Below are 12,976 nucleotides of genomic sequence, written 5' to 3'. Positions count from 1 at the left end.
GTTACATCTTATTTCTTTAAAAAGTAGAATAGCATGTGGAAAGATTGTACCCACCATATTTAAGTTGTTCTCATTAAATCCACACAATATGAACAGGAGGTTGCTACAAATAGGTGCCAATGCATTTCGGCTGCAAAACTGAGCAGCAACCAAAGAACCAAAATGTGTTTTTGGCAAAAACTCTTTAACTCCAAAGATGATCTGAAAAATTTCAGAGAGTTATGTATTATCTATACAAAATCACCATTATTCCAAATTTTGCAGATGGGTTTTTTTCTTTAAAATTTACAAATTACAAGCAATTACGTAAGTTATGCAGTGCATAGTGCCCAGCAAAGGTCTCCAGTTTAAGTACCATTACAATGAAATAGAATTTGGGACCATGGGAGAACTTAGTTAGTTAGACTGTACAACATTTACCTCTTCATGCATTTTATCTGATCAACAATCCAGTCCTACCCAGAGCTTTAGTTAAACTGGCAATTTGCCCAGGAAAGTAGGGCTGCCTTTACACTAAAGAAACACCCTCCAGTCCTCCCATTCTGGATCCTTTCTGGATTTACAGCAGGCTCCCAGACAGTGACCACATGATTGCTGAGAGGGGAAGCTTTTAATTTTCAAAGTTCCCTAGAACTCAATGAAACAGCACCATCTAGTGGCTGTTTCAATTGTATAACATTTCAAGTTAAAAAGATGGTTCATTAATTCCAGATCTTTTTGAGAAGAAATAACCAGGAAATGCCTCTGGATGTGCCCCGGAGGTTAACGACGTCATGGAAAGGACCCGCAAACTTCCATGAGTCTGCAATCTCAATAGCAGGATAAAAACTCCGAGTGAAGGAGCCCTAGACAAAATTGTCCACTAGGAGTGGAGGCTGGTGGCTCCAATTTCGGTGGGGCTATGATTCCATTCCATGTTTCAATCAGAACCAGGCAGAACGCTAAAGGAGCTCTCCACGGTGCTGAACCTATTTTGGTAATAGGGTTCAGCAGCACCTTGGATAGCTCCTTTGGAGTTCTGGGACTGAAACCCAGAATGGATTCATAGCCCCATGGAAATCGGAGCCACCAGCCCCCACTCCTAGTGGACAATTTTGCAATAGTGCACATGTATTCTCACAGCCATTAGGCTGCAGCAGCCGCAGAAGACTGCAGCATCCCAGTGAGAGCAGCTCTCAGCATCTCTATTCTGCTTCCACAACGATCAGGCTCTGAATCTCCCAACTTTGTATAGTGAAAGGCAATGCAACCCCAGGCACATACCTTGATTTGTGCATCAGGAAGTAACGAAAGTTTTGTTAGAGGGGATCTGGCATGTTTAACTGTAGCAACGGGAGCTAAGGCGATGTATAGTTTGATTTTTGCAGCCAGTTCAGGATTGGTAGAAAAAGCAATAAAGGCTGAGGGAGAGAAAAAGAGGAGACAAATAGGTTTTGACTTGAAGTGAATTTTGAAAATATCATATTTCAGTATATTTGCATTACGATATTAATATAAATCAATAATTGTTCAAGGAGGGGAATCTATTCCCGACGGCTAGCTCCAGTTTGCAACCTGGTAGCCATGGGTCCTATTTTACAGAGGACAGTACTCGGATTTGAAGGTTTGTCAGAGGATGGAGCTCTATTTGAAGACATCCTCTGTTTGAGGGATGTCCAGCCCAAGGCAAGCTTAAAGGTAAAAAACACACGAAGGAGGAAGAGCGGGGGCTTTGAAACTGCCCATCAAGAGTTAGCACCTGGACAGCAAATTGAGCAGGGACACAGGTTGCCTAGTCAGAGTCTGCCCCACTATGGTAAGATGTAGAGTATTTCTGTTTAAATTATAGAAATTATTTCTATGTTATTTCCATGCACCCATACAAATTAGCATATGCACATTTTAGACAAATCCGTGTCTTGCTTGTCCACTTTATTGGCGACACGGAAGCAGCCACCCTAAAAGTGGTTTCTGTATTCTGGACTAACCGGAGCATCCAGGCACTTTTCAAAGACAGCCCCGCCTCAAGCGCACTGCAGTAGGCCCAAGGTAATGCAATTAAGGCAGGCAAATCATTACGGCCAGAGTTGCAGTCTCCAGAAGTGGACAGAGCTGGAGCACCAGCTTAAGCTGAGCAAGGTACATCTGGCCACAGCAGCCACCTGACCATCTAGGGAAAAGGCCAAGTTCACAAACCCAATCTATGAAGAAACCAGTTTAGTAAAATTCTTGCCTAGAACCTCATGTCCCATTGTAATTTGGATGTGCAGAGTGACTGGAAGCACAAATCTTTAATACAGGCTAGCTTACTCAGAAGTAAGTTTTATTAGGTTGTATCCAGCATCCCATTTAGAGTAGACCCTTTGAAATGGATGGGATGTAACTTAGACTAACATTGGATACAACTCATTGAGTTCCATGGGACTTACTTTTATGTAAGCATGTACAGGATTGTATCCTTAAACACAGAAGCACCAGTTTGTCAAGCTGCAAGCCTCTGAACTTACCAATGGTGGTTCCTTGTGAGTAGCCAATATAATACACTTGTTGCTGGTCAGTTTTCTGCAGAATAAAATCTATACATGCTGGAAGGTCATATTTAGCCATGTGATCATAGCTGCAAAAAAAAATAATAATAATGAGGATACTAAAGCATATGGCCAGCCTGTGGCCCCCAGATATAACGCAACATTCCTTGCTGGAATAATGTAGGGATGTGTGAAACCACCATGCTGCTGCTTCTTTTTTTACCATACTCCTTTATTTTATTTATTTTTATTTATTTCTATACCGCCCAATAGCCGAAGCTCTCTGATTCACAAAAAGTAAAACCACGAAGGACAGCATAAAACAATATGAAGTATGAAAGCTTAAAACCACAATATAACAGTACAACCAGAATAAAACCTTGCAGCAATGCAGAGATTTAAAATACAGATTTAAGACCTTTACAGCCGCAAATGGTGGAGTTGATGTCGTTTGCGGCCTCAGTCAATCAGCCCAGCCAGCGATACAGCAATGGCGGCCATATCGCTGTCACTTCGGAGCCGGCTGGCGGGGAGGATCCAGCCGGCGAGGATTCCTCCAGGAGGCAGAGGTAATCTTCCGATCCTCAATGGACTCTGGAGGCTGGATTCTTTTGAATCCAGCCTCACTGGGGGCAATGGAGGATTTCTCCCCCATCCCTAGTTGATGGTATCGAAAGCTGCTGAGAGGTCCAGGAGAATCAACAGGGTCGCACTCCCATTGTCCTTCTCCCTGCAAAGGTCATCCATCCCACAGGACAACCAAGGCAGTTTCCATTCCAAAACCAAAATGGATCTAGATAATCTATTTAATTCAATAGTGCTTGGAGTTGTCCTGCAACCATACGCTTAAACACTTTGCCCAGGAAGGCCTATAGTTGTTAACGTCCTCTGGATCTAGGTTAGGCTTTTTCAGAAGTGGCCTGATTACCACCTCTTTTAAAGACGCCAATACCTAGGGGTGCACAAAAGTCACTTATCTGGTCTCGCAGCTTTTCGCGGTGGGGGGGAGGCGCTTCGCTGCTCTCCCCGTGAAGTTCAGGCCGGGGGGGAGGCTTCCCGCCTCGCCCGGCCGCGAACTAAAAAGATTAAAAAAAAACCGCCCCCATGATAGGCTACGTGACGATTAACATAGCCTATCATGGCTAGATCTGCAAAGTCAACCGTGATAGGCTACGTAAATTGTCACGTAGCCTATCACGGGTGACTTTAAAAAAAAAAAAAAGCGCGTACGGCTAATGGCGGCCCCCATAGGGAGCCGCCATTCCCGTTCCTTATTTGGTCGCTGTAGTCTACGTAAATCTTTACGTAGACTACGGCGAAAATAAGGGCAACGCAAATAGCGACACAATAAGGAACGTGAATGGTGGCTCCCTATGGGGGCCGCCATTAGCCGTACGTGCTTTTTTTTTTTTTTTTTTAAGTCACCCGTGATAAGCTACGTGACGATTTACGTAGCCTATCACGGCTGACTTTGCAAATCTAGCCATGATAGGCTACGTTAATCGTCATGCAGCCTATCACGGGGGCTTTTTGTTTTTTTTTTAGTTTTATTGGAATGGCGGCGGCGGCAGCCGGTCGAAAGATCGGCTGCCGCCCCCGCCCCTGACGAAGACCCAACGAACTGCCGCCGGGACCCGCCACCGGGAGGGACATTCGGGAAACGTAAGTCCCGTCCCAGGGGGGGGGCGGGGGAGCGGAGAATTTCTCCCCGAAACTTGTTCGGGGGGCCAAACACGTTGGCGCTTGGCCCCCCAAGTTTCGGGGAGAAATTCTCCGCCAACCCTACCAATACCACACCCTCTCTCAAGGAGGAATTTACAACCTCCTGGACCCAGCCAGACTTCCCCTCTTTGTTTGACGTAATTAGCCATGAAGGGCAAGAGTTGAACACACAAGTGGTCAACCGGTCTAGGCCAAGCACCTTGTCCGCATCCTCGGGCCTCAATAACTGAAACTCATCCAATAAAACTGGACCAGACAGTGCTCTGGACACCTCTCCAACGGAACTGCATTAATCACAGTATCCAATTCATGACAAATCTGTGCAACTTATCTTCAAAGTGCCATGCAAACCCATCACAGCATGCTACTGAGGGTTCCACAGTTCCTCTCCTTGGCCCAGAATGTAACAGGACATGAACCACCCAGAAAAGCTCCGCTGGACAATCCTGAGAAGATGCAATGCCGGTAGAAAAGAACTGTGTCTCCACCACAGAGCAGGCTCGATAATTGGGATGGTGCAGGGGCCCGATTCCACCCAGGAATCTGGTGGAACCCCCCTGCCCACACCCCCAAGCCTCTGCCCCTACTCAACCCCTGCCCGCACTCGGGGAGCAGCCCACACTCACCCCAGCGGCCTCATCGAGCGCCGCAGTCACCATTTTTTGAAAAATAAAATGGCGATTGCAAAAATGTCATATTTGCGTAGGTGCGTAAATGCACATTTTGCAAAAATTCACATTTCAGACTGCGCAAATATGCGCATTTTTGCAACAGCCATTTTATTTTTCAAAAAATGGTGACTGCGGAGCTTGATGAGGCAGCTGGGGTGAGTGCAGGCTGCTCACCAAGTGCGGGAGGGGCTCAAGCGAGTCCAGGGACCGGCGAGCAGGGGCTGGGCAGGCACCCGGAGAATCTGGACGGGGGTGGGTTTGCACATCCCTACTTGATAATGAGCTCTAGCCTGTATTCGGTCGGGATGTACGAAAGTCACTTACCTTGAACAAAATTTGATTCGCAGTGGGGGGGAGGTGCTCCGTCCCTCCCCCCAAAATTCTGGCTGGGGGGGATGCACTCCGTCCCTCCACCCCCAAATCCTGGCCGGCCGGGCTGCAAATGGCGGCGGCCATAGCCGCCGCCGTTTGCGTCCCTGCAGTCAGCCATGATAGGCTATGTAAAAGTTTATGTAGCCTATCACGGCTGAGTAAAAAAAAAAAACCGTGCGTACGCAAATGGCGGCGCCCATGGGCACCGCCATTTGCATTCCTTATTTTGGCACGTCTAGTCTACGTAAACAGTTACGTAGACTACGGCGAAAGTAAGGGGAACGCAAATAGCGTAGACGCTACACTGTTTGCGTTCCCCTTATTTTCGCCATAGTCTACATAAATGTTTACGTAGACTACACGTGCCAAAATAAGGAACGCAAATTTGCATACGTGCGGTTTTTTTGTTTTTTGTTTTACTCAGCCATGATAGGCTACGTAAACATTTACGTAGCCTATCACGGTATTTTTTTAAAATCTAGCCGTGATAGGGTACGTAAATCTTTACATAGCCTATCACGTTTTTTTGGTTTGTTGTTTTTTTTACTGGAAATGGCGGCAGCAGCCAGTCAGAAGACTGGCCACCGCAGCCGCCGCAGCTGCCGAACCGCCGCCGGAGCCACCGCCACCAGGAGGATTCACCCAAGGTAAGTCTCATCCCGGGGGGGTGGGGGGGCAGACCGTTTTGCCACCAATTTCGGGGGGCCGAATGCGCTGGCATTCGGCCTCCCTGAGATTCATGGCAAAATTCTCTGACATCCCTAGTATTCGGTCAGACTCAGCACAAGTTTTCCTCCACCTGCGTTCTAGCCGTTTCCCCTCTTGCTTCATTGCCCTCAGCTCGGGTGTATACCAAGGAGCTGACTGGGCTCTGCTCAGAGGGAGAGGGCACAATCATGTCAACCGCCCGAGTCATTTCTGCATTCCACAGAGCGACCTGGGCTTGGACAGGAGCACCAGCCATACCAGCAGGAAAATCCCCCAGAGCCCTCTGGAATCCATCGGAATCCATTAGCCTCTGGGGGCAGACCATTTTAATAGGTCCCCCACCCTTGCAGAGGGGGAAGGCTGCCAGGAGTCTAAACCTCATCAGGAAGTGATCCATTCATGAGACAGGTCGGATCCTTTTTGTGGAAAGACTATGCACATGCACACCCACACCCCATTACTTGTGAATAGAGCAGATTTATGGACAAAATATATGTAGTTCGGTCCTTACTTCTCTACTTTCTATCTCACCCATTCAGGGCTCAAACTACAATGACAGCAGCAGCCCTGTTTATCAGCAGGACTGTCTCCAGGTATTCTGGCACCCTAGGCAAGGCACAAGTTTGGCAGCCTCCCCTCTTGCTTTGCCCATAGATTCATCAGTTTCTCTGCTGCTGGCTGCTAAATTATCTGGCACCAATACACTGTAGGTGAATTAAGCCCTCTGCCTCACCTGCTTATGTAGATAATACTAGCCTACCATGCAGGGCTGTTGTAAGGATTACAGAGATACTGTCTATGAAGCACTCTGAACATTTGAATTGCGCTAAATAAATGTGAAAGATCATGGGTTTTACAGAAAAGCACCACAACCTGGCCTCCACCTCAAGCTATACCAAACTACACACTTTGGTAACCCTGGTTATATTTTCAAAATAAAGTATAAAATGGGCATCTACATAGGTTGAAAACTTGGTGGTGGTGATCATGGCATTCCTTGTGTAATACCGAATTATACTTATGTGGGACTGAAGGAAAGACACTCTAAACACGCTTAGAGGCACTCATATTAAAGAAGAGACTTTCAATTCATGCATGCCAATAAAAAAAGGTTTTAGTTTAGACAGCAACATCTGAAGATTATCTCTTTCACACAGTGTGAGAGATGGAGGGAGCAATTCTATTGCCCCTAGACAGAGTCTGGGGGGGTCATAGGACAATTCAAATTTCTGGATCTGAGGTTGGAGACAGCACTCCAACTGCGTATCCAGGAATCCATGCTCCCCACCCTCTACCCCTCGCAGCTGGTATGGAGAGAACCACACTCCTCTCCAAGGTTGCAAAGGCGAGCATGGAGAGGGAGTAAAGGAGGTGTGCCAGTGGGAAAAGGGGAGCGGACGTGCCCTGCCTGTGGCTTACCTCTCTGGGGTCTCTCTCCTAATACTGCCACCCCAGCCACAGCTGGGCTCCAAAACCAAAGGGGGGCTGGCTGGAAGAAAAGCACCTAGGGGAGGAGACTACGGGGTAGGAAGCAGCAGGCAGGGAAAGGGTTTAGCTCCCCTTGCCCATGTGCCACTTTTGCTCTAAAAATCAGACCGCTCATCTCTGGTTCATACAGGACTAGGGTAGAACCAGGCAACCAGATCTGTCATTATCACATGTAGTTGGGGTCTCTTTCAAATATATACTGTTTACTTTCGGGGATCAATGAGCAGGGAAAGGAGAGTGCCGCTACAATGAGCCCAAAACACGACGACAAACGTCTGTCGAAACAGGGCCTTTCCTAGGGATGTCAGAGAATTCCGTCACGGATCTCGGTGAGGCCGAATGCCAGTGCATTCGGCCCCCCGAAATCCATAGCGAAACGAAACCCCCCCCACCCCCCCACCCCACGAAAGGTGCACGAAACGGAGCACTTACCAGCTGCCGTCCGCACTGACTTGCGAATGGTGTCTGCGGCTGCGGCTGCCATTCACTTCCTCATTATAGCCATGATAGGCTACGTAAATAATTAAGTAGCCTATCACGGCTAATACAGGGACGCCATTTGCGTCCCTGCGGAGGCCGTGATAGAATACGTAAGTATTTACGTAGCCTATCATGGCCAAAAAAAAAACAAACCAGCGGACGCAAATGGTGGCGGCTACGGTGGCCGCCATTTGCGTTCCCTTTTTTTGCTGTTTTAGCCTATGTAAATATTTATGTAGGCTATTAGAGCGGGGGGGGGAAGGGAACGCAAATGGCAGCCACTACGCCATTTGTGTTCCTTTTTTTTTTGCCGTAATAGTCTACGTAAATATTTACGTAGGCTAAAACAGCAAAAAAAAAGGGAACGCAAATGGCAGCCGCCGTAGCTGCCACCATTTGCGTCTGCTGTTATGTTTTGTTTTTTGCGTCCGCTGTTTTTAAAAAATATTTATGTAGCCTATAATGGCAAAAGACAGGGACGCAAATGGCGGCGGCTACGGCAGCTGCCATTTGCATCCCTGCAGACTGCCCAGTGGCTGGATGTCCAGCTGTGGGCGGCCCCAGCTGGTGGCTCCGCCGAATCTCCGCAGAGCGGAGCCGGCCAGAGAGAATTTCGGGGGGAGGGACGGAACACCTCCCCCGCACCATGAATGTCACCCTTCAAAAAGGTAAGTGACTTTCATACATCCCTAGCCTTTCCTGCGTCCCTGGGACGGCTTTTCCGGACTGCAGCAACCCCAGGGCTCAGCGGGAGAATGCTCTCAGCAGTGGTGCAGTAGAGCCAAGGCTCACAGGAATGCAGTGGTGACACTTTTTTCTTAGCAGGGTTGCTGACATTATCTTCCCCCCACCCCCACCCCATACAAACTTCCCTGTTCCCCCTGAGTTTAGCCGCAGTCCTCTCAGAAGCTGTGGGATGGGGGATGAATTTCCCCAGCAATAATATATTGCTCCCTGTCGTAATGCAAAGGATTCTGGGATGGCTTGGTCTTGAATGGGCAAGTAAAAGCCATTAGCTTCACAAAAGTCCTGCTCCTGGTGGAGATGAAAACTGCTAGAAGTGGTTTGTTGACATGAATCAACACAGCCGCCTGGCTTCTTGGACTCTCCTTGGGGGCGTGGCTATGGGGACTGTCATGATGAGTGCCTGCACTTTAGCGTTTACCATTACACCGCAGGTTCTCAGAACTACTGGCTGCACACGCGTACTGTACTCAATCACGGCACACAGCCAGAATGGGATAAGAGGACTTAACATTATTCAGCACAGCTGATGCTGAGACCATCAAGGTGCCCTGCAACAGCGGGACTGCCTCTGAAGGGTGCTCAAAAACCGCTGCTGATGCAGAATGCTCCTATCAGCCTGCATACATTACATGTGCATTGCAAAAACCTCAACAGGCTACCTGAATGCCCAGAACTCCCGTGATGTGGGCGAGAGAGAGAGATGTTTTCTGGACCAGTTGTTTCCCCGGCTGTTTCCTAGCCAAACATCAAAGCCAGCATCAGCTAGCATGAAAGCCAGGCTGTTATGAGGAAGATTTTGGTACCAGTTAGCAGCATCGACAAGCAAGCCATGCTGCAAAAATACGACTGGCTTTGGACCTGGAAAAGAAAAACATACAGAGATTTCACATATCAAGTTCAGGTCTTTTATTTGTTCATGCATGTCACTAATGATGCTGCATATATTTCAAGGAGGTTTCCTGACTTCCCACTATTATCCCCAAAGTTGTTGTATTTATGAGTGAGTTATGTGCTATGCACATATTCAGATGTGCTCTTAATAACAAACACTTTTAAACAATTATTGTTGCTATTTTAACATTCCAAAGAGGGCCTTTAAAAAGATGCCAACTAGACAGGGGTATTGCTGGGCCCACAGAGTCCCAGCCACTGATCTATTTCTCAGGGCCCCAGGCCTGTTCGTGCCAATGGATCATTTTCCTCAGCTTAGGACACAATCCTATGCATGTTTAGACAGAAAAAATCCTACAACTCCCAGCTCTCCCCAGCCAGCTATGCTTAACTGACATACAAGTAGGGATGTATGAAACACTTACCCGGTTTCGTCCAGGGACATCTGCGGTGGGGGGAGGTGCTCCGTCCCTCCCCCCGAAATTCTCCCCGGCCAGCTCTGCTCCGTGGCAACTCCATGGAGCCACCGGCCGGGGACGCCCGCAGCCAGACATCCAGCCGCTGGGCTGCGCAGGGACGCAAATGGCGGCCACTGTAGCCGCCGCCATTTGTGCCCCTGTCTTTTGCCGTGATAGGCTACGTAAATATCATGGCAAAAAAACAGGAATGCAAATGGCGGCGGCTACGCATCTGCAGCCCCCATTCACTTCTTCATTATTGCCGTGATAGGCTACATAAATATTTACGTAGCCTATCACAGCCTCCGCAGGGACACAAATGGCGTCCCTGCGTTAGCCGTGATATTTACCTATTTACATAGCCTATCACGGCAATAATGAAGAAGCATCTGCGGCCGCCATTCACAAAGCAGCGCGAATGGCACCAGGTAAGTGCTCCATTTCGCAAGCCTTTCGCGGGGTGGTGGGGCAGGGCGCTTCGTTCCGCCACGGATTTCTGGGGGCCGAATGCACTGGCATTCGGCCTCACTGAGATCCGTGGTGGAATCCTCCAAGTCCCTACATTCAAGGGGAAATTTTCAAGGGGGATTGCAGCTGGGAAGGGAATTGTCAACCTTAACATGCTGCACTATTTCTCCAAAATTCCCCATGCATGACAATTAAACTTATAAAAAATCTTTCTATTGGTGCCAATGGGAGGTTTTTTCTAAGCTTAATTCCCATGTTGCGGGGGAGGATTTACAGGGGGATCGCAGTTGGGGAAGGGAGGGTTAACCTTCCCCTCCCTATGTGCTGTGACCCCATCTCCACCTCTCCACATAGCAATTATGCTTAGAAGAGACAACATGAGAAACTACAGGAACAGAAAAAAAGAGCCATCTTTCCACCCCCTCCCTGCCTCTGCCACCTCTTCTCCTTTCTAGACTCCCTCTGTCTCCTCCATGCTGTCAAGTCCTAGCTCCATCCTTCCCCTTATTCTGTTCCTCACCCTCAAACCTGCTTGCTCCTTCCTTCCAACCTTCCCCTCTACTTTCCTTCCTAATTCCCTAAACCTCCCGTGCCCCTCTCTCCCACCCACCCAGCCAGCCAGCCAGCATTTTGAATTGTTCACCACTTTGTTTAATTCTGAGCTTAATTTATGCCAGTAATGATGATTGATGAATAAGGTAATTCATTGAAGGGGAATTCATTAAACTTTGGAGCAAGATCTTGGTGGACATTGAGAAATTAATTGGGAGTAAGCCCCTGATTTGCCTTGACTTGCTTTGCGATTAGGACTCCTTGTCAAATTTTTGAAACTCCATTTTGGTACAAAAAAATGACGTGTGTGTGCACACGCACATGCATGTGTGGGGGGGGGCTCATGAAAAAAAAAATCCACCAGCCAATCTTTTTTCTGCATTTTTCCACCACACACACACCATTGCAAATTAATTTTAATTGAAGAGGAATTACTGAATTGGGATGATTAGGGGAGAGTGCAAATTAATGGAATGATTTATTTTATGTGAGGTGATTTGGATGAGAAATCAATTTGCTGGCTTTGCTTCTGTGGAATTCAAACGAATCCTAGTATTGCTAAATTTGCATATACAAATTGGCATATGCAAATTTTATGCAGATTTGCACCCTACGGGCCTGGGGCCTGAAGCATTTCAGTGCCTAGTGAAGCCTCTGCAACTAGATTTTCATTCTGAGGCTTCTAGCTGAACAACAAAAATAACATTATCTCTTGAAAAGCATATTCATTCTTAATTGCCACAAGGTTGTAAAGGAAATCAGGGTGATGAGAACTTAGAATACAAACTCATACTTGTAGTCATATCGTTTACTCTGCCATGTGGAATCCTGAATATGGTAAGGATATAGCCGTCCTTTGTCACAATATCATGCTCCTGAAAAGGGTAGTTCCAGTACTGGATGAGCTCTTTCTACAGAAGAAGAAAAAAACAATCAGTTCAAAAGGTTTTAAAAGCCTGTGCTAGAGCAAGTATTCTGGAGCATACTCTCTTACACAGTTCAGAGGCACTGGAGTATCAGTGAAATCCAGACCGAGCCATGTGAATGTGGCCCCCTTTCTCTTGTTCATGCATATCTCTCTTCTTCTCCCCCTTCCAATCCCTTCTTCCCCTCCCATTTCTGGTGGTCTGGAACAAAACATTACCCAAAATGTCTTTGGCAATAAGTGAGGAGGGTGGGACAACAACAACAACAAAGTCCATACTATGTGCGTGAGAGGAGGTTATGTGCCTCACCTTGCTTATATATTCCTCCATTTGTAAGAGTCTTTCCCACTCCCATCTCCCCAAATGACTCTTTTTATGGGTGTTTTCCTTCTTTTGTTTACCTAAAGATTTCCAGGCAGGGTGCTGGGAGGCGGCACAATCGGGCAAGTGCTGTGGCCCCAGAGGGGCCCTCAGTGGCTGATGTCGGCATCATTTTCTTGTAATTTAGAAGAAAGCGGTGGACAAGAGTCTTGGAGTATAGTTAGGCCAAAGCATTGACTTATTTTACAGGCACTATTAAATCATGCTGGGGAGAGGGTGGGGAGAAAGAGAGATAAGTCCAGCTGATGGACTTCTCCCCATGCCATTTTTCACTCCTCAGGCCGTCGGTTCAAACCTGAGCCATCTGCCATGGTGAAGCCCTATATCTGAGCTTATATTTTGTCTCAGGATAGTTCTCAGTTCCAGCAGTTGTCCAAAATCTGCTGGAAGGATTTCACTAGGGATGTATGAGAATTTTGTTTTTGCCCCATTCAAAGCTCCGAATGCAAGCAGGAGCACACGTCCGCCAAAACTATTCACAAATTGTTAAACACATCTTCACATTCGTCTCCTTCATGATTCCCAATTCGATTGACACACATTTCCTTAGTAGACTGAATCAGCCCCACTTATGGAGGAAATTTGTGCAAATTAGAAAATCTGTG

General features: G+C 47.4%; 1 protein-coding gene across 3 annotated transcripts in view; it reads right to left on the bottom strand.

Moving 5' to 3' along the window:
• Nucleotides 1–12,976, bottom strand: part of LOC146350790 (lipase member K-like) — a 60,142-nt gene that overhangs the window by 11,830 nt on the left and 35,336 nt on the right. For all 3 annotated transcript variants that reach the window (XM_084845754.1, XM_084845752.1, XM_084845753.1), the window contains exons 3-7: nt 11,858–11,975; nt 9,355–9,553; nt 2,487–2,596; nt 1,264–1,400; nt 55–201 (exon numbers count right to left, since the gene is read on the bottom strand). In XM_084845754.1, the coding sequence (XP_084701880.1) occupies nt 55–201; nt 1,264–1,400; nt 2,487–2,596; nt 9,355–9,553; nt 11,858–11,975 (711 nt within the window). The remainder of the gene's footprint in view (nt 1–54; nt 202–1,263; nt 1,401–2,486; nt 2,597–9,354; nt 9,554–11,857; nt 11,976–12,976) is intronic.

The sequence above is a fragment of the Heloderma suspectum genome, chromosome 3 (assembly GCF_057233095.1).
Source record: "Heloderma suspectum isolate Gila_16-S chromosome 3, 16-S_ref, whole genome shotgun sequence".
Classification (NCBI taxonomy): domain Eukaryota; kingdom Metazoa; phylum Chordata; class Lepidosauria; order Squamata; family Helodermatidae; genus Heloderma; species Heloderma suspectum.
This window is presented reverse-complemented; position numbering and strand designations above follow the sequence as displayed.